This window comes from Epinephelus fuscoguttatus, linkage group LG18, assembly GCF_011397635.1.
Source record: "Epinephelus fuscoguttatus linkage group LG18, E.fuscoguttatus.final_Chr_v1".
Lineage (NCBI taxonomy): Eukaryota > Metazoa > Chordata > Actinopteri > Perciformes > Serranidae > Epinephelus > Epinephelus fuscoguttatus.
In genome coordinates this window covers 11,522,050-11,542,162 of record NC_064769.1, presented here as the reverse complement: position 1 = coordinate 11,542,162, position 20,113 = coordinate 11,522,050, and the positions used below count along the sequence as shown (strand labels likewise).

The 20,113-nt window shown below is 41.0% G+C and overlaps 1 protein-coding gene across 1 annotated transcript in view; it reads right to left on the bottom strand.

Moving 5' to 3' along the window:
- lamc3 (laminin, gamma 3) overlaps window positions 1-20,113 on the bottom strand; it is a 154,412-nt gene that overhangs the window by 108,040 nt on the left and 26,259 nt on the right. Inside the window, exon 3 of the mRNA XM_049604419.1 lies at window positions 6,136-6,266. Within this exon, the coding sequence (XP_049460376.1) occupies window positions 6,136-6,266 (131 nt within the window). The remainder of the gene's footprint in view (window positions 1-6,135; window positions 6,267-20,113) is intronic.

Below are 20,113 nucleotides of genomic sequence, written 5' to 3'. Positions count from 1 at the left end.
TGGGTAATAAACCAAAAGAAGTAGAAGGAGGATGGAGAGTTATCCTGGTTCATTTTCAGCTGATGGCAACCTGACAGATGGCAAGGCATTTTTTTGTTGCAGGGTGAGGTGTTGATTGCTTGTCTTGCTTTAGAAACTTATAGCATCCGTGTGTTACAAAACGCCTTTCCCCTGAAAATGACATTCATAAACTACATGTGTGTTGAATTATACTATCACGGTAGGTAACACTGCCTTGGGTGACTATAGGTATGAGACAATTAAATTATATGCTTCTGAAGTCCGTTTTTACCAAATTTAAGACTGATTTTTGAACAAGTAAAATTTTTCTTGATCAAGCATCGCAAGGAAGTACAAAGCTCAGTAGTGTATATATCTATAAACACACACACACACACACACATATATATATATATATATTTATGTGTGTGAGTATATATGTATGTATGTGTGTGTGTATATATATATATATATATATACACACACACACACACACACACACACACACACACATATATATATATATATATTTATGTGTGTGAGTATATATGTATGTATGTGTGTGTGTATATATATATATATATATATATATACACACACACACACACACACACACACACACACACACACATATATATATATATATATATATTTTTGTTCAAATGTAAATGTAAATAAAAGCTGAGAAATATTTTTTTCCACAATGATGCCTCTTGTACAATGTCTTATTATCTAGGGGTATGAATAATTTCGGGCTTGATGTATATAAGGGCTGTAAAAAGCACCAAGAAATTGAGTTTGAATATTTTCGAATTAATTTAGTAGAGTTCGAACAATATTCAAATTTATTATTATTAATTTTTTTTATTATTATTTTTTATTTATTTTACAAGAAAATACAAAAAATAAGATGCTTATTGCTGGCGCAATATGAACGTGACACTTGGATGAAAACATCTGTTCTGACCTCACTGAAGTGCCAGGTATGACCAACTTCTGCTTCGCTATCTGAGCAATATTTGGATACTTCAGTGCACCTGTAGGTTTCCTGCACAAGAGTGGATCCTGGTCGGTGCGTAGTGGTGTCTCATTCTGGTAACGTTTCATCTCTTCTTCAAAAAGGGTAGGCAGGGAGACAGCAGGTGCAACACTCTCCCTCTATGCCTCCCCGAACATGGCACACATCGCGGACAGCACAGTGGATGGTGTTGGCGCAGCGGGCTCCTCCGTCGGCGCCTCTCCCTCCGTCTCTCCACCCTTCTCTGGCGCGGCTTGTGCGCGAGCCATCTCCACCCGAACGGGATTTGCCATGATATACAACATTATTAATAGTATTGTAATGAACTGGGACACATTACTGTTATGTGTGTTATAAATAAGAGAGATTTAGCCCAGATCCTGTACTGTTAAGTTGAAGTACTGATATTTCCGAGTGTTAGTGAAATAGTTAAAGTTCTGGTTTTCCTGAGTGTCTGTGAACGCGTCTCGTGAGTGAGATGCTGCAGCGAGCGGGTAGGTGTGTGTTTCTCTCCTCTGAAGACAAGACGGCGGCACTTGTGTGGATAGTGAACTTTTCTGATAGGCTTTAGTTGTTTTGGCGTGGCTACTGCCCACAGTAGCCTGTGTTACAATCAGAAATAAATCGCCCTCTAAACCTGCATTAATTATTAATGATATTCGAATTATCAAATTTAGGTTCGAACTTATAAAAAAATATATATATTCGAATATATTTCGAAGTTTGATTTTTTTTTGACAGCCCTAATATATATATATACACACACACACACATATACAGTACAGGCCAAAAGTTTGGACACACCTTCTCATTCAAAGCATTTTCTTTATTTTCATGACTATTTACATTGTAGATTCTCACTGAAGGCATCGAAACTATGAATGAACACATGTGGAGTTATGTACTTAGCAAAAAAAGGTGAAATAACTGAAAACATGTTTTATATTCTAGTTTCTTCAAAATAGCCACCCTTTGCTCTGATTACTGCTTTGCACACTCTTGGCATTCTCTCGATGAGCTTCAAGAGGTAGTCACCTGAAATGGTTTCCACTTCACAGGTGTGCCTTATCAGGGTTAATTAGTGGAATTTCTTGCTTTATCAATGGGGTTGGGACCATCAGTTGTGTTGTGCAGAAGTCAGGTTAATACACAGCCGACAGCCCTATTGGACAACTGTTAAAATTCATATTATGGCAAGAACCAATCAGCTAACTAAAGAAAAACGAGTGGCCATCATTACTTTAAGAAATGAAGGTCAGTCAGTCCGGAAAATTGCAAAAACTTTAAATGTGTTCCCAAGTGGAGTCGCAAAAACCATCAAGCGCTACAACGAAACTGGCACACATGAGGACCGACCCAGGAAAGGAAGACCAAGAGTCACCTCTGCTTCTGAGGATAAGTTCATCCGAGTCACCAGCCTCAGAAATCGCAAGTTAACAGCAGCTCAGATCAGAGACCAGATGAATGCCACACAGAGTTCTAGCAGCAGACCCATCTCTAGAACAACTGTTAAGAGGAGACTGCGTGAATCAGGCCTTCATGGTCAAATAGCTGCTAGGAAACCACTGCTAAGGAGAGGCAACAAGCAGAAGAGATTTGTTTGGGCCAAGAAACACAAGGAATGGACTTTAGACCAATGGAAATCTGTGCTTTGGTCTGATGAGTCCAAATTTGAGATCTTTGGTTCCAACCGCCGTGTCTTTGTGAGGCCTTGAAAAGGTGAGCGGATGGATTCCACATGCCTGGTTCCCACTGTGAAGCATGGAGGAGGAGGTGTGATGGTGTGGGGTGTTTTGCTGGTGACACTGTTGGGGATTTATTCAAAATTGAAGGCACACTGAACCAGCATGGCTACCACAGCATCCTGCAGCGACATGCCATCCCATCCGGTTTGCGTTTAGTTGGACGATCATTTATTTTTCAACAAGACAATGACCCCAAACACACCTCCAGGCTGTGTAAGGGCTATTTGACCAAGAAGGAGAGTGATGGAGTGCTGCGGCAGATGACCTGGCCTCCACAGTCACCGGACCTGAACTCAATCGAGATGGTTTGGGGTGAGCTAGACCGCAGAGTGAAGGCAAAGGGGCCAACAAGTGCTAAACACCTCTGGGAACTCCTTCAAGACTGTTGGAAAACCATTTCAGGTGACTACCTCTTGAAGCTCATCGAGAGAATGCCAAGAGTGTGCAAAGCAGCAATCAGAGCAAAGGGTGGCTATTTTGAAGAAACTAGAATATAAAACATGTTTTCAGTTATTTCACCTTTTTTGTTAAGTACATAACTCCACATGTGTTCATTCATAGTTTTGATGCCTTCAGTGAGAATCTACAATGTAAATAGTCATGAAAATAAAGAAAACGCATTGAATGAGAAGGTGTGTCCAAACTTTTGGCCTGTACTGTATGTATGTATATACACACACACACTGAACAAAAATATAAACGCAACACTTCTGTTTTTGCTCCCATTTTTCATGAGCTGAACTCAAAGATCTAAAACATTTTCTATACACACAAAAGACCATTTCTCACAAATATTGTTCACAAATCTGTCTAAAATCTGTGTTAGTGAGCACTTCTCCTTTGCCGAGATAATCCATCCCACCTCACAGGTGTGGCATATCAAGATGCTGATTAGACAGCATGATTATTGCACAGGTGTGCCTTCGGCTGGCCACAATAAAAGGCCACTCTAAAATTTTCAGTTTTATCACACAGCACAATGCCACAGATGTCGCAAGTTTTGAGGGAGCGTGCAATTGGCATGCTGACTGCAGGAATGCCCACCAGAGCTGTTGCCCGTGAATTGAATGTTCATTTCTCTACCATAAGCCATCTCCAAAGGCGTTTCAGACAATTTGGCAGTACATCCAACCGGCCTCACAACCGCAGACCACACGTAACCACACCAGCCCAGGACCTCCACATCCAGGATGTTCACCTCCAAGATCGTCTGAGATCAGCCACCCAGACAGCTGCTGCAACAATCGGTCTGCATAACCAAAGAATTTCTGCACAAACTGTCAGAAACCGTCTCAGGAAAGCTCATCTGCATGCTCGTCGTCCTCATCGGGGTCTCGACCTGACTGCAGTTCGTTGTCGTAACCGATGTGAGTTGGCAAATGCTCACATTCGATGGCGTCTGGCACGCTGGAGAGGTGTTCTCTTCATGGATGAATCCCGGTTTTCACTGTTCAGGGCAGATGGCAGACAGCGTGTGTGGCGTCGTGTGGGTGAGCAGTTTGCTGATGTCAACGTTGTGGATCGAGTGGCCCATGGTGGCGGTGGGGTTATAGTATGGGCAGGCGTATGTTATGGACAACGAACACAGGTGCATTTTATTGATGGCATTTTGAATGCACAGAGATACCGTGACAAGATCCTGAGGCCCATTGTTGTGCCATTCATCCACGACCATCACCTCATGTTGCAGCATGATAATGCACGGCCCCATTTTGCAAGGATCTGTACACAATTCCTGGAAGCTGAAAACATCCCAATTCTTGCATGGCCGGCATACTCACCGGACATGTCACCCATTGAGCATGTTTGGGATGCTCTGGATCGGTGTATACGACAGCGTATTCCAGTTCCTGCCAATATCCAGCAGCTTCGCACAGCCATTGAAGAGGAGTGGACCAACATTCCACAGGCCACAATCAACAACCTGATCAACTCGATGCGAAGGAGATGTGTTGCACTGCGTGAGGCAAATGGTGGTCACACCAGATACTGACTGGTTTTCTGACCCCCCTAGACCCCCCCCAATAAAGCAAAACTACACATTTCAGAGTGGCCTTTTATTGTGGCCAGCCTAAGGCACACCTGTGCAATAATCATGCTGTCTAATCAGCATCTTGATATGCCACACCTGTGAGGTGGGATGGATTATCTCGGCAAAGGAGAAGTGCTCACTAACACAGATTTTAGACAGATTTGTGAACAATATTTGTGAGAAATGGTCTTTTGTGTGTATAGAAAATGTTTTAGATCTTTGAGTTCAGCTCATGAAAAATGGGAGCAAAAACAGAAGTGTTGCGTTTATATTTTTGTTCAGTGTATATGTATAGTCCTGTGCAGAGGTAGGTTTTATGTAGGAATATGGTTATCAGAGTGAGTGAGGTTATTCTACATTTTACCAACAGGTAAGTGCAAGTATAGAGTAATAAGACATAAGATTTCTAACATCAGAATTGTTAATAATGGAAAAGACCTCTGCGGATAATTTGGCTCCCAGTAAATACCTCCTGATAATGAACACTGAGGGAATTCTAACCAGGAATTCAAGCTTGGCACATGAGAGAAGTTTCAGCTGCTTGCAAGCTGCAATCCTCTAAATCCTGCAGATTGTTCCTTTAAGACCTCACAAATTCAAATTCAAGACCAATCAATGACTTTTAAGGCTTAATGTTTGTAAAATTGAATTTAAGACATTTAAGACTTAATAAGAACATGATGACACCTTGTGTTATTTATAAACACAAAAGAGAAATTTTACTTGAAGCATGTCTGCAAAGTGTTCACTGCAAATGTTAGATGTTCATTCTTAATCTGTCTGAAAAGATTCTGGTATTTTTCAATTCTGAAAAAGGTCAAAGCCAACTTGAAGCACCAGATGGGATGTGATGAATTTTTCAGTATTTAACCACAACAATAATATTCCCCAAACCTTGACCTTTTTTTTTTTACAAGCCTATTTCTATTATGTGAGATGTGGGACATAAACCCTATGCTCTGGCGTCAAAATATGTTGCTTTGTACTCCCAACCGCCCACCCCTACCTCCTCAGGCAGCAGTTGTGTTTCCTCCAAAATATATTTGGCAAAGCCAATTATTATATAAATGCATTTTGTAATAGACAGGGTTTGTGTTCCTTTATGTTTGAGATAGCTAGAAGCTGGAAATTCAAAATTATTTGAGCAAAAAACACAATGGCACAAAGGAAATACATTTGGACATCACAACGCTTTTGAGTCTCTCCTGGAATTTTGGCTCAGTTTCATGGGACAGAGCTCAAGGTTAAACCCTAAAGTGAATAACTGAAACACTTCAGAAATAGTGTTGGCTATGCAGTGTGACATTATCCTAGATGGCAAGTTTTCTGGTGTCTCTTACCTGCCACCCACAGAGAAATCAGAGATGGCATAGAAGTACGAGCGCAACACTTTGGCATCCTTAAAGAATTCATCTCCAAAGGTGTTGAGCCTGTCCAAGGAGATGAGCAGGTCAGTGGCTGTCACCCATTCCTGGAAAAGTAAAAAAGGCAGGGAAGAAGAAAGGACCAACAGGGTGAGAGAGATGTTAGAATACACCTTTTGATGTTGTCCACTTCAGTCAGTGTGTTGGCTGCTGCCACAAAGCAGACAGAAAGTAAGATGGAGAAGAACACCAACTGGGCCTTAGTTGAGAGAGGCAAGAGGTGCAAAGATACCCAAGACAGCAAAAGTTGACAGAGCAAAGAAAAGAAGTTGAAATTGGAGAGTTGGTGGATCAAGGAGACAGGTGTGATGGTGTAACGGCAGGGGAGAGAGCAGATGTAATGGGGAGATAATGAGTATGGTGCAGAAAATTGAGTTAATGTCAGAAAGAGGGGTGAAGAAAGAAGGGGATTAATGGAGACAAAAGCTGAAATATGAAAAAAACATGAGAGAAGAGACAACACTGCAGCACTACTTCAGTATAATGGATGGTGCGTGGCAAAGCTCCCATCCCTGATATGATTTAAGCTCCTCTGTTTGAGCCCACTGCAAAGGTAAAGACAGGATGAAGCAAGAGTGGGAGAAGAAAGTGAAGAGGGATAACACGAGCAGACAAAAAGCAAACGGGAAGTGCAATAGTGGGGTGGAAGATAAAAGTGAGGCCAGGTAAAGGGAGAACAAATGACATGAGGAATCTCATACGCGTGAAGAGAACCAACTTTAAAACAAATAGCTGAAGAAAAACTTTCTGTCTGTTTCTTGGCTGGTTTGGGACTCTGTGGCAGTCCTGAAAAAGCCTGTAATGCTGTACGTTTTGAAGCTTCTCCCCAGGGGTGTCTTTGAAGTGTGGCAATGGGAGAAAAGGATATTGGAGCGGATGGGCCTCAGACTAAAAACGTGTGAGGAGTTCATTCATTCATGTTTTTCTCAGGCACTACAGCTTGTCTTTGTAGTGTTAAAGCCCATCAGATAGTACCTCCTGAATAGAACTGGGTTTAGCCTGTTGTAGCCTATGAAATGGTAAAAAGTACAAATTGTGTTTACTTTACAAATCATGTTTACCTTGTTTTCCTGTCATCATTTTTTAAAGCATACAGCATATATCATATCACATCTTCGCCATGCTCGCAGCATGAACCTAGCAGATTTTGTACAGACATTCATGTTCCCCGGAGGATGAATTCTATTGACTTTGTTTATCCCCTGATTTTATCTATTGCATGTTGACATTTTTAGCTTTTTGTGAATTATGACAACTATTTGACAACTATTGGATGTATTTTTATGTAATTTGGTACAGATATCCATGGAGCCCAGAGGATAATTCCTAATCACTTTGGTGATAACTAATAGGTTGAACTATAATGATAAATCTGGTAAATAGGGCCTTCTTTGCGTCACAATTATAGCATAGCTGTGCTTGATCTTTAGTGCTAATTATCAAATGTTAGCATGCTAACATGCTAAACTAAAGTAGTGAACATTCTACATAATTAATGTCAATATGTAATGGTGTGATCCATTTGCACTGGGAAGTGGGATTTCTGTGTTTCCAGGAGGAAATTTCAACTGAATCACCCCTGAAGTCAGATTTCCAGCCCAGAAAGTCAGATGAACCTCAGCAACCCTGACCTCAAAATCCAACATGGCTGCCCCGCACATCAACAGCAGTGAAAGCTATAGTAACACACCATTTATTAGCACTTCTGCCTATTTGTGTCTCATTAAAACAGTTATACACACAGTACTGTCCAACTACCATCTGTGGACATGTCGCTACAGTGTGTCTATGTGCAAAATACAGTGTAATGCATTTTTATCAACTGGTATTGCTAACAATGGCTAGCCTGGTTTTGTTAGGTTTTCTTGGTTGTCCGACTTGTACTGGAACGCAATCAACTTGGTGTAACGTCAATCCCTGCTCCAACTTCAACGTGACCTTAACACGATCAACTCGGTGTGACGTCTATCCCAGCTCCAACCTCCAGTATCAGGGGTATATGGAATGCAGCATAAACATTGTCACTGTGAACATTTTAGCATGCCCACATTGGATGTTGCTGGAGGCACCACTGCGTCTCAGTGCAGCTTCACAGATGTTTGTTATTTAATGTTATTGTAAAGTTACAGCAGATCATGAACATGCATTTGAAACTGTTAACACTGCAACAAGCAAACATGGCTCATTTGGCGGCCAACTCTGATGTTAAATTTTGTGTTGGAGCAAAGCAAAACACAACAATACAGAAAAACAGTCCCTGTTGTCAATTGCATTGTCATGAAATAACAAGATCAAAAACAATGAGTTTTCGTGGATTATCAATGCCAAGGAGAAAGGAATGTACAGTAGCTGCCTGAAAGTTATAAAGTCAGACTAAACAGGGTACAGGACAACAGGATTTTAATTAACTAAAAACATGAGAATAACTGGTAAAGGTACAGTGCCCTCCAAAAGTATTGGAACAGTGAGTCCAATTCGTTTACTTTTGTTGTAGACTGAAAATATTTGGGTTTGACATCAAAAGATGAATATGAGACAAGAGATCAACATTTCAGCTTTTATTTCCAGGTATTTACATCTGGATCTGATACACAACTTAGAAGATAGCATTATTTGTAATGGAACACAAAATTTTTAGGTGAGCAAAAGTATTGGAACATATAAACTTAAAATAAATTAAAGTTAATGAGACTTAATATTTAGTTGCAAATCCTTTGCTTTCAATAACTGCATCAAACCTGTGACCCATTGACATCACCAAACTTTTGCATTCTTCTTTTGTGATGCTTTTCCAGGCTTTCACTGCAGCCTCTTTCAGTTGTTGTTTGTTTTGGGGGGTTACTCCCTTCAGTCAGTCAGAGACTGACTTGGCCAGTCTAAAACCTTCCACTTCTTGCCCCTGATGAACTCCTTTGTTGTTTTGGCAGTGTGTTTTGGGTTGTTATCTTGCTGCATGATGAAGGATCTCCCAATCAGTTTGGTTGCATCTTTCTTTAAATTAGCAGACAAAATGTTTCTGTAGACTTCTGAGTTCATTTTGCTGCTGCCATCATGTGTTACATCATCAATGAAGATGAAAGAGCCCGTCCCAGAAGAAGCCATGCAAGCCCAAGCCATGACATTACCTCCACCGTGTTTCACAGATGAGCTTGTATGTTTGGGATCATGAGCAGATCCTTTCTTTCTCCAAACTTTCGCCTTTCCGTCACTTTGGAAAAATCTTTGTCTCATCAGTCCATAAAACTTTTTCCCAGAATTTTTGAGGCTCATCTCAGTACCTTTTGGCAAATTCCAGCCTGGCCTTCCTATTCTTCTTCCTAATGAGTGGTTTGCATCTCCTGGTGTAGCCTCTGTACTTTTGTTCATGAAGTCTTCTGCCAACAGTAGATTGTGATACCTTCACTCCTGCCCTCTGGAGGTTGTTGCTGATGTCACTAACAGTTGTTTTAGGGTCTTTCTTTACAGCTCTCACAATGTTTCTGTCATCAACTGCTGATGTTTTCCTTGGTCTACCTGTTCGACGTCTGTTGCTTAGTACACCAGTGGTTTCTTTCTTCTTCAGGACATTCCAAATGGCTGTACTGGCTACGGCCAATGTTTGTGCAATGGCTCTGATTGATTATCTATCTTCTCTCAGATTCACAATTGCTTCATTTTCACCCATAGACAGCTCTCTGGTTTTCATGTTGGTTCCACCTCTAAATGCAGTCTGCACAGGCAAAATCTATTGTAACCAATCTGAAACTGAGCTCAGACATTCAGTGCTATTTATTGTTTGAATAATCAATGTAATTGGGAGACACGTGGGCATCAAAACACACCTGTCAGTGACATGTTCCAATACTTTTGCTCACATGAAAAATGGGGGGGTTCAAACAAAAGGTGCTATCTTCTAAGTTGTATATCAGATCCAGATGTAAATACCTGGAAATAAAAGCTGAAATGTTGATCTCTTGTCCCATATTCATCTTTTGATGTCAAACCCAAATATTTTCAGTCTACAACAAAAATAAAGGAATTGGCCTCACTGTTCCAATACTTTTGGAGGGCACTGTATATATCATAGACTGTATAGAAGAAGTCGATGTTGCCAGTTAGTGAGTTTGGCATTTTGGTTGCTGCCATGTTGGAGCCATGTTTAGACAAGAGGGTGGAGCACTGAAGGAGAGAGGGGTGGATCCAACTGAGAACCTGAGCACATTGGTGTAGTAACAGCTTGCCAGTCACGAGGTAGCCACACCCAAAACCATGCCCTGCATTACTGTCTATTTCACCCTCCATAAGACCATCATTTCCAAAATGAACGTCATGTTTTGTTGAAGAAAACTTGAAGCTAGCACATAAGACCAGAAAACCATTAGTTAAATGTTTACAAAGGTTAAAAAAAAAATCAAGTGAAAATGATTTCTTTTCATAGACTTCTAAACAATTGATTTTTTTTTTTGCAACCAGTGGAGTTGCCCCCTGCTGGCTATTAGAGGGAATGCAGATTTAAGGCACTTCAAAACCGGTGTCACTTTTAAGACCAGGAGATTACCCCTTCATATTCACAGTAAACTGTATAGTCGCTATCGAGGACTGAGATAACACGTTGTTAATTTTCTAGCTTCATAAAAGTTAAGATATAAAAAACAAACACACAAAAAAAACATTACTCTTTGTCCAGCAAGTGAGGAAACCGGCTTAATTGGTTAGCAAGAAATAAAACAAAGATGACACTACTGATCCCTCTGAGGCTCTCTTCACAGATACCTAATATGATCTCTCTCAGCTGAAAATAGCCTGAGCAGCACTGCAGTAAACTTTTAGAACTAAGTTATCTTTAAAAGAGCTGCGTCTTAGGGGCTTTCTTCTGCTGTCAGCATGACCACCATCCTCCTGTCTCAAAGGACAAAGTCCTGGGATTCAGACCACCTGCCTGGTCTGTGCCTGGAGTCACAAGAGACATACTGCTGAGGCACAAAGAGGTCATAGCCCCTTATTGGAACATCTGGTGCGAATATGCTACACATGTGTTCCTGATTGGTTTAACCCTTACGTGGGTGGTGTCAGCACAACTACTGGACCTCAGTGCCACCCGTTGGTTAGACTTGCCAGTAAATTTTCTTTGTCAGTAAAAAGAGGAGATTTCAGAGTGGAGTTTGGTGTGCTCAGCAATGTGCAATTAGTGGCACAGTGTATAAAAATCTCTAACAGGTGATTTTAAAGCAAGGAGACATATTTTTATTTTAACTAGGCCAGCTGGTGACTCCCTTTCAGCAAAAATTTTGACTGTACTGCAGTTGTAACTCATCGGACCATTAGTGTTCTTACCTGAAATGCCCTCTCTCTTTACCCTATACCTCTCCCTTTATTTTCCTTTCTCTTCCTCTGCCAGCCTTATCTCTGCACTCTCCCGCTAGCTGGAGTGCACTTCAGGATTTCCCAGACAGTTCTGTGCCTTAGCAGCCTATTGAGGGCTATACAGTAGAGCTGTTATTTTGTAGTAACCGTAACTACACTGTTGCAAAATTGAGTGCAGTTGGCTGGCGCAGTATTGTTCCGGCCCTCGCTTATCGACTTTGGCCCTGCTTGACACGACTTTACTGGCTAATGGGGTTTGGAAGACACTGGATAACCCTGATGCAATGCAGTTGCCAGGGAAAACAGATGCTCACTCTTTACTTTGTTTTATACTATCTGGACATGACGTGATTTTCATCACGGTTTATGAGAGGTGAGCTGTAGAGTTTGAAATGGGAAACTCAATGTAACAATTTAAGATAAATGAAGGGCAGGAAGGTTGAGAAAGTGGAGAGGGAAGGGAAACTTTGCATTTCATGTCACATAGTGGGCTGTCACTGGGGCATGGGCGAGGATCTCAAGGTGCTGGATGCACGGGGGTATGCCAAACACTGTTCATCTGCACACTCTGCTCACAATGCAATGACACAGAACAAGTTGAAAATTGACAAAGTTTCCCTTAAACTTAATACATAGGAGAAAGGAAATGTTTCTTGTCCTGAGCAACATGCTTACAAAACACAATTTATTTTTGATTGCTCACTTCTTCTACCTTGTCATTTATTTTGTATTGTCTTGTGATGGGTTATTTCAGAGCCTGCTCTCCTGTCACATAGTGAAATAAGCATTATGGGCCTCATTCAACAACCATTCTTAAGAGGAAATGTCTGCTTAAAACCCACTTACACAGTTTTCTCAAAGACTTGGAGATTTACTGATGTTTTCTACTTGGGATTTGTTCTCCTCTCAAGACCACTATTACACATATTTTATGCTGACATGTTTGAGACTGATCATGCTAAAAAATATCACTGCTGGTTCGGGCGGGCAGTACAAAACGTGACGAAGATGCAGTCTGTGAAAGTTATTAATAACTTATAGAAACACTGCATGACAGTGTCCACCTTCTCTCCCCATCTCTCGGTTTCTCTGTAAACACATGCACAGCTGTGGCTCTCATCTTTGTCCTCAGTTCTGACAACTGTGCTGGAATAATGCATAACGTTTGCGATTTGCAGGTCGGGTGGTTGATTGAGGTGTATATTTAGCACCAAACGCATCTTTTTTGGTTTTATTTGGTTATTAGATATCCCCGTTTTATATTGCCTTCTGATGTACCAAAATATGGCAGCTTGTTTGGCATTCACTGCAGAGGTTCCTCCTCTTCAAAACAGAAAGGTTTTTTATGTTTGGAGTCTGGTGCTCCACCCTCTTTAGACTTTTGCTTGGGCATTCTTGACTTAATTCTCTCTTCTTCTACTTATGCTTCCTTTTCTCTGTGTGTACAATGCCCCACAGTCTCATGCCCTTTCAATATGGATTTGCAGGGAGTTTACCGCTGCTAATTAGGATAACCTGGCACATGCTGTCAACTTAGAATTACAACAACATAGTTGTGAAAAATCATGTCATTTAGGACCACATCATGAATCTGACTTACTTTTCATAGGACCTTTCTTCAGTAAAAACTTGAGAATAAAATTAGAAAGGTATTATGGGATGAGGCCCAATGTCTCCTTATGTTGTCATAATGATAATACATGTCTCATGCCCCGTAAGTAAGGTCTTCAACCAGTAAAGGAATTACATAAAGGCCACATAAATGGAAACTGGTAGCTGTATGACAGAAAAACAAATGGGCAAAATGTTGTAGTTTGCACCTAAAAGATGAAAGATAGTTGACTAAAGATTAAAAAGCTAAATGTGCCCTCCACCCAGATATTTGTTCAGTTATTTCAATATATTCTGTCTGCCTTTAAAGGAATACTTCACCCCCCAGAATGACCATTTGTAAATCCTAAGTCATGCAGTGTTACTTCAAATTTGTAGGGAAAACTTTGGTTTTCTCACATGCCTCCACAGAAAAGGCAGACATATTGATTTATTGAATGATTGGGGAGTTGGCAAGTTTTACAGCTGTAAAACTAGATCAAAACATTTGTTAACAAACTCACACAACATGTGCGGCATAATCCAAGTCTCACTTATCTAGACGTATGCTCAGTACCTCCCAAAAACATGCATTTTCACTAAAAAACCTTAGTATTTAAAACTGAATGGAAAGCGAAACTTGTTTTCTAAGTCAGACTCCAAAATTAAGATTTTTTTATGGCAGAAAATGCATGTATATGGGTTAGACCTGGTGTCTAGTTAATCAATAAATCAATATGTTTGCTGTTTTCCCCAGAAGCATGTGAGAAAAATGTATTCAAAGTGAATTCAAAGTAATAGCATGAACAAATGATTTAAAAATAGCAATTTTGTGAGGTATTCCTATAAGTTATTAGAAAGAGGTTTTTATGTCTTCATAATTTTTATGTGATCAAATCTCAAGTAAAATTCAGAATTTCCAAAAAATAACAAGAAAAGGACATGATGGACATGATCTGCCCTTTTGTTAAATATGAAACAAATAATTAGCTCAAACTGATGATGGTTAATGTTAAAATGCATGAGATTCAGGCCTCCTTTAATGAGGGGCCATTTGGAGCACTGGCACTGCATCGCTACTGTGTCCAACATCCAGCTCTCATGCTTTAACACACACATTGATGATAAAATGTTTTTGTTAGCATTTTAAAGTTCTTACGCACCATAAAAGCAAAAACTCTTCCATTTATCATCAAGCGCAAGACCATTATCATATGGAAGAGTTATTAGCTATGCTTGGTAGAACAGTGCTAACTGTGTAAGGAAAAGCAGACATAGTTCCAAATATCACTTACTGCGTTGAAAGGAAGCAGTTTCTTAGGGTTAATTAGTAGTCAGCCCATTACGTATTATTTGTGCAAAGCACAGCAAAAGCTTAATTAACTTTGATTCTCGCTCCCTTGGAATTTAGGCTCACAATGCTACAATGATGCTGACTTAGGGATAGGATAAAGCGTTGAGAGTGGCAGTGAGCCAGTCCTTTGCTTGAGACAATAAAGGTCTAATGACCAAATGAGCAGGTGCACATAGGACACATACTGTACATGGCCGCACACAGCAAAGTTTTTAACGATATCAAACATTTTAGAGGACATCTCTGCTCAGGGGCTTATAACCTTCACCCTCACTCTCTTGTCTCTTTCCCTCTGTCTGTCTCTACCCTTTTTTTTCATTGCCATGTCTGTCTCCTTCCCCTTCTCCCCTTTCTCTGTTTCAGTCTGTTTCCTTGAACTCTAAAACCTCTGGCTGCAGGCAATGACGGGAAAGAGAGCAGTGTCCCTCATTCCAAAGTTAATAACTTTTTAATTTAATTGCTTAAGTTCACTGTGCCCTCAATATGTATTTTTCCCCTTTTACTCATTGTCATTCAACACTGGAGCTCCAATTTGCCACACAGCTTTCTAGAGAGAGAGGAAGAGAGAGAGGGAGAAGTTGGACTGGTGGCAAGAGAGACAGACAAACCGTTTTAATGGATGACTGAACAAATTAAATTAGAATTCAAAAAGCAGCTTTCATCTTCTGCGTGATTATTGAAAAAAAGAGAGCTTTACAAACTTGACAACAGAGCCCTCTTTGAAGTAAGCCATTACTTTAGAGAAAACATCTAAATGCTGTGGTACAAGGTGAGCGTTGTTTACTCCACATTAAAATCATTTGGCAATGAAAACAACACATTAGATCACTGGTATAACACATAACACTACGCGTATGCAGATGACATATACATAAGACTAAAACACCTGTGCATTTAAGAGTCACCAGATATTTGTGTGTGTGTGTGTGTGTGTGTGTGTGTGTGTGCTTTGACCTCTCAAAATGACAAGGGGATATATTTTAAAAGCAGCAGATGAAGCGTGTGAAGTCTCTATATTGAAACTACGCGCTCCTCAGACTGAGGCACAAGCGTTAAATCTGCAAAGGGATTAAAATGCTAATAAAACAGGCAGGATGCAATTCCTGTTTTAAGCCTCATGAAATATGCATGCTTCTGTATGCGCCATATGCAGAGGAAATGGCATACTGACATGTCACAGTGAGGAACAGGGATCATTTTATGCTCTGTTGACAATCTGTATGTAAAGACTGGAGTTTTAACCCCCCTGACACAAATGCCAAATCTTAATCTCACTGCAAGAAAAGCCAATTGATAAATGAGATATCTATGAATAGAAATTCTTAAAATGATTTGTCCACAGTTTTATCTGCCACTGAGACATTTTCAAAATATATGTTTATCAGATAAGTGGCTCTTTTACAGTCCCGATTTAATCGTCTTTATGTGCAACTACACCTCAAGACTTTTTTAAGACTACTCATTAATGCCAATATTGAATTTAAAATGCGTCCTTTTTCTGTGCAGTGTCAGTCAGACAGACAAAATATGGTAGACTGTGGCCTCTTTTGTACCTCCGGGGTATGATTTTAATGCATTAGCTGGATCACTGCTCATGTCTATAGAAATGCAATATTGCTACAAACAATGCTGAGAAAAAAAAAAACAAAAACTGGGCAGTGAATGCTCGGGGCATTTACTCTGATTACATCAACTTCATGAAAAACACATTTTGCCCGAGCAACAACATTCAGAAAATCACAGACGGAGGTTTGTTTCAGAGATGTGTTTTCATAGAGGCTAAGCAGTGATTACAATCACAGCACTGACATTTTTCCTAATTCTCTTCCGCTTGCGAAAGAGCTCCTTGGGGTCTTTGAAGAATATAAGAGTTCAATCCCAGACAACTAACTGCAGGGTATTTTTTTTTTTACCTCTATATGACATGAAAAAGGTCAACTCCTAACAGGGACAATGTGAGGTCATCATATGTGGTTCACTGAAAGTAGAAAAGACTCATAAAAGGTACTTAAATGTGACACGTAGCCACATTTAACATTAGCCATACAGAAACCTCCCAGTCAGCAAATATCACCTGCATGTGGCAATATAATCACATTCACATAAGGTCTGACTTAAATAAGAAGCAAGTGGAGATGAGGGTCATCTTCAGGGAGTGGGATTGCTTTAAGTGTGCTATTTAGCAAGATTGCCAGACTCATAGATCACAACATGTGCACTTTATGTGTGGATACATCACATGACATGTGAACATAATAACTGGCAGGGTGCTCTCCCCCAAAAAATGGCCGGACTGGTCGACTGTGCAAGCAGCTTATCATGACCCTCTTACGTTTATTGTAAGGCGGCACTTTCTAGTGGCGGCAGTAATTATTACAGGCGCAGAGAACGAAGTGATGGGATGTAATATAAAAAGTGACAAAGTCTGTGCAATGTTGTATAAGGATGGAAGAAGTCCCTATGGGGTTGTTGAGAGGGGTGGTGGATGGTCAACAAGTACAGTGTCAGAACCACTCCTTGTTCGTCCAAGGCTTCTTTTCCAAATATGTCCCATCTGGCTCCAAAAATCCAAGATGGTGACAGCAAAATTGCTGAACTTGAGGTTTCAATACGACAGTCCACAAATCAAATCAATGGGGGACGTCACGGTGGCTATGTCCATTATTATATACAGCCTATGGGTAGTACTGTTTGTACCAGGTTTGCCAACGCACTTTAGACTGTTAGCATGTTAATATTTGCTAAATCTCACTTAACACAAAATAAAACTATGGCTGTTTCTCAATACCAGGGGTCCGTCCCAAGTCTCTTAAATTACTGCTAGTTATCTTACCTAGCTGACTTTGCTAGCTGTTTAGCCCCTCCCACCTAGGAAAAAATGTGAGGAACGTGTGGTTCTGGACATGAGCAGCTGCAAATTAAAAAGCCACACATCACTGACAGTCCGTTGAACAACCCAACGGGTTGTGAATGAAATAAACTTAATTACAACATGACAGTCTTGCACGAAATATCATTAACGTTACTCTTTGTAGTCACGTAGGCATGTGAATTACGGTGTTTCGTTGCAAAGAATGCATGTAACGGGTAGCCTACACTTGTGCTGTTTCTCCGCAATCTCGTTCAAATGAGCCAGATGTAGGGGGCGGGTATTTATACGTCATGGCGTTCAGCTGAAAAACTCTTCCAGATAGGAAGCTCTCGACCATCCTAGCTCGTAGCTGCTTAAAGCTTGCTGCTAGCTCCTAGCGCTAGCTCCTTGCTGCACAAATAAGAGACTTGGGACGGCCTAGAAGATGGCGGACCTCGAACGACTTCTGGTTCAAGTGAGGAGCTAGCAGTAGCACTATAAAATACTTGGGATGCACCCCAAGTACGCCAAGTTCAGACTTGCGCACTTCGGAGTTCAGACTTGGCAAGTTCAACTCTGGAGTACAAACTCCCAAGGATGGCTGCCATTGCCGCTGGTCCGTGAGAAAGGCATTCTGGGATACTTGGCTGTCAAAGTCCACACAAGTCACCTCCCGATGCATCCCCGATGGAACGGGCAGACCAAGTTCACATCCGGGCATTTGGACTGTACTTGGCTGGATGCGGACTTTGATTGGAACAGTACTTGGGCTGCGACTGATGACATTCAAGTCCACAAAAACACAAGTACAGGCAAGAACGCAGATTGAGAAACGGCTCTTAACTGATGCAAATGCCATTATATATGTCATTCTACCCTGCAATAATCCAATCTGTTCCTTGTACATCCATCACTGTGTGATTTAGATCAGTCAGGAAACGGGCAGGTACTGTAACATCACTGCAGACCCTTCACACCCTGGACACAACCTGGGTGAAATTTTCTCCCCTCTGGTGGGCGCTACAGAACACGTCAAAACAGCAACACACAAGAGCAGTTTCTGCCTGCAGGCCATCTCCATGATGAGCACTTAACACCAGTCACATAGTGTCAGGAACAATCCCTGTGCAATAACCCTATTACACCAAGCACCCACGCTACCAGTCAATTATAGATTTTTATAGTTTAAATATGCACTGTAAACATGTAAATATGTCAAACATAACCTAAGCATGCTGTTCACACTGTATACTCATATCCACCTACCTTGTGTATATAAAGCAACCTGCTTGCATTTTTCATGCTATATTTATTTCAGCACCATTTGCACTACTGTCCTTCTGTTTTTCACACACATTGTGTTGTTGTTGTTTTTACATTTTCATCTGTTCAATGTAGTCAAGTGTTTACCTTGTTCAGCTTAATTGTCCTTGTTTATAGCTGTATGTCTGTTTCTGTGTATGTGCATTGACAGCAACATAAGAATGGAGTCAAATTCTTTATTCATACTTGTCCAATAACGCTGGTTCTGATTAGATTTGCAGATAATAAAGCAATGGAAGCAGAGGAAAAGTCATAAGGGTTCATTGAGTGGGAACCATTAATGTTTGTACAAAATTTTGTTCTAATCCATCCTGCAGATGCTGAGAAGTAAAATTCTGACCTGCTGGTGGTGCTACAGGAAACATCAGGGAACCACAAACTTCTGCAGATAGCTGGTATTGACTACCCTGGAAATCCAGAGTTCTTGCGAGAGCACAATTTGAATTTGCTCGGCGAGTCACTCTGGCAATCAGTAATGATGCTCATTACCTATGCCCATGAAACCGAGCTGCACCAATCACATCGGTGTATCTGATATAAGCGGGCCAGAGGCGAGCTAAACAGATGACGACAGCGCTGTAACGACGAAGTCCGGAATCAGTCAGTAAACATTGCAAGATGGCTACGGGTGAACACCAGTTGTCTGAAACGGCTTTGGCCACTACAATTAACGAGTTAGACTTGGCTTTTTCTCTAAAAGAGGAATAGAAGACGGCGCTCAAGTCTTTCCTTTGCAAGAAGGACGTTTTTGCTGTTTTGCCGATTGGATACGGCAAGAGTCTAATCTACCAGTTAGCTCCGCTGGTAGCTAAGCATATACGTCACCCCGTGTATTGTTCTGATTGGTCGTAGTGTTATCCAATTGCGTGCAGTGATATTTACAAATGCATGCTTGGTGCTGCCCCTCAAGTTGGGCCATTTTCATTACTCATGGCCAGACCCTAAATCTTTCTAGATTTGGGTCTGGATTTCCAGGCTAGGTATTGACAGCATAGTGGACAGAATTACAGTAACCACACTGACAGTGGTCTCTGAAGGTTACATATGATAGAAAATGCTCATGTTAATGGTTTTTCAACATAAATGTGTGTCCTCATGTGTCAGAGACCAGCAGCATGAACAGCAGGTCAAACTTGCAGCTCCAAATGTCATCCTATGGGGTTCGTGTGTCATGAAACCACCTCCTGCTAGGTGACTATCTCCTCCCTTACCACTTGTTCTACTACACGTGTGACATTGCCCCCTCCTGCCTAACACAGCTGTTCAGGTGGGCTTTACCACCAGCCTCTAATGTCCGTGCAAAGTCAGCAGCAAAAGCGCTGGAAAGGACAGGACCCACCTGTCCTGGAAATCCCTGCAGCCAAAAATGCTGAATTCCAGAGCAGCCTGCGGTGGTGTGGTGACGCTATCTGAAATCAGCTGGATGGATCTAA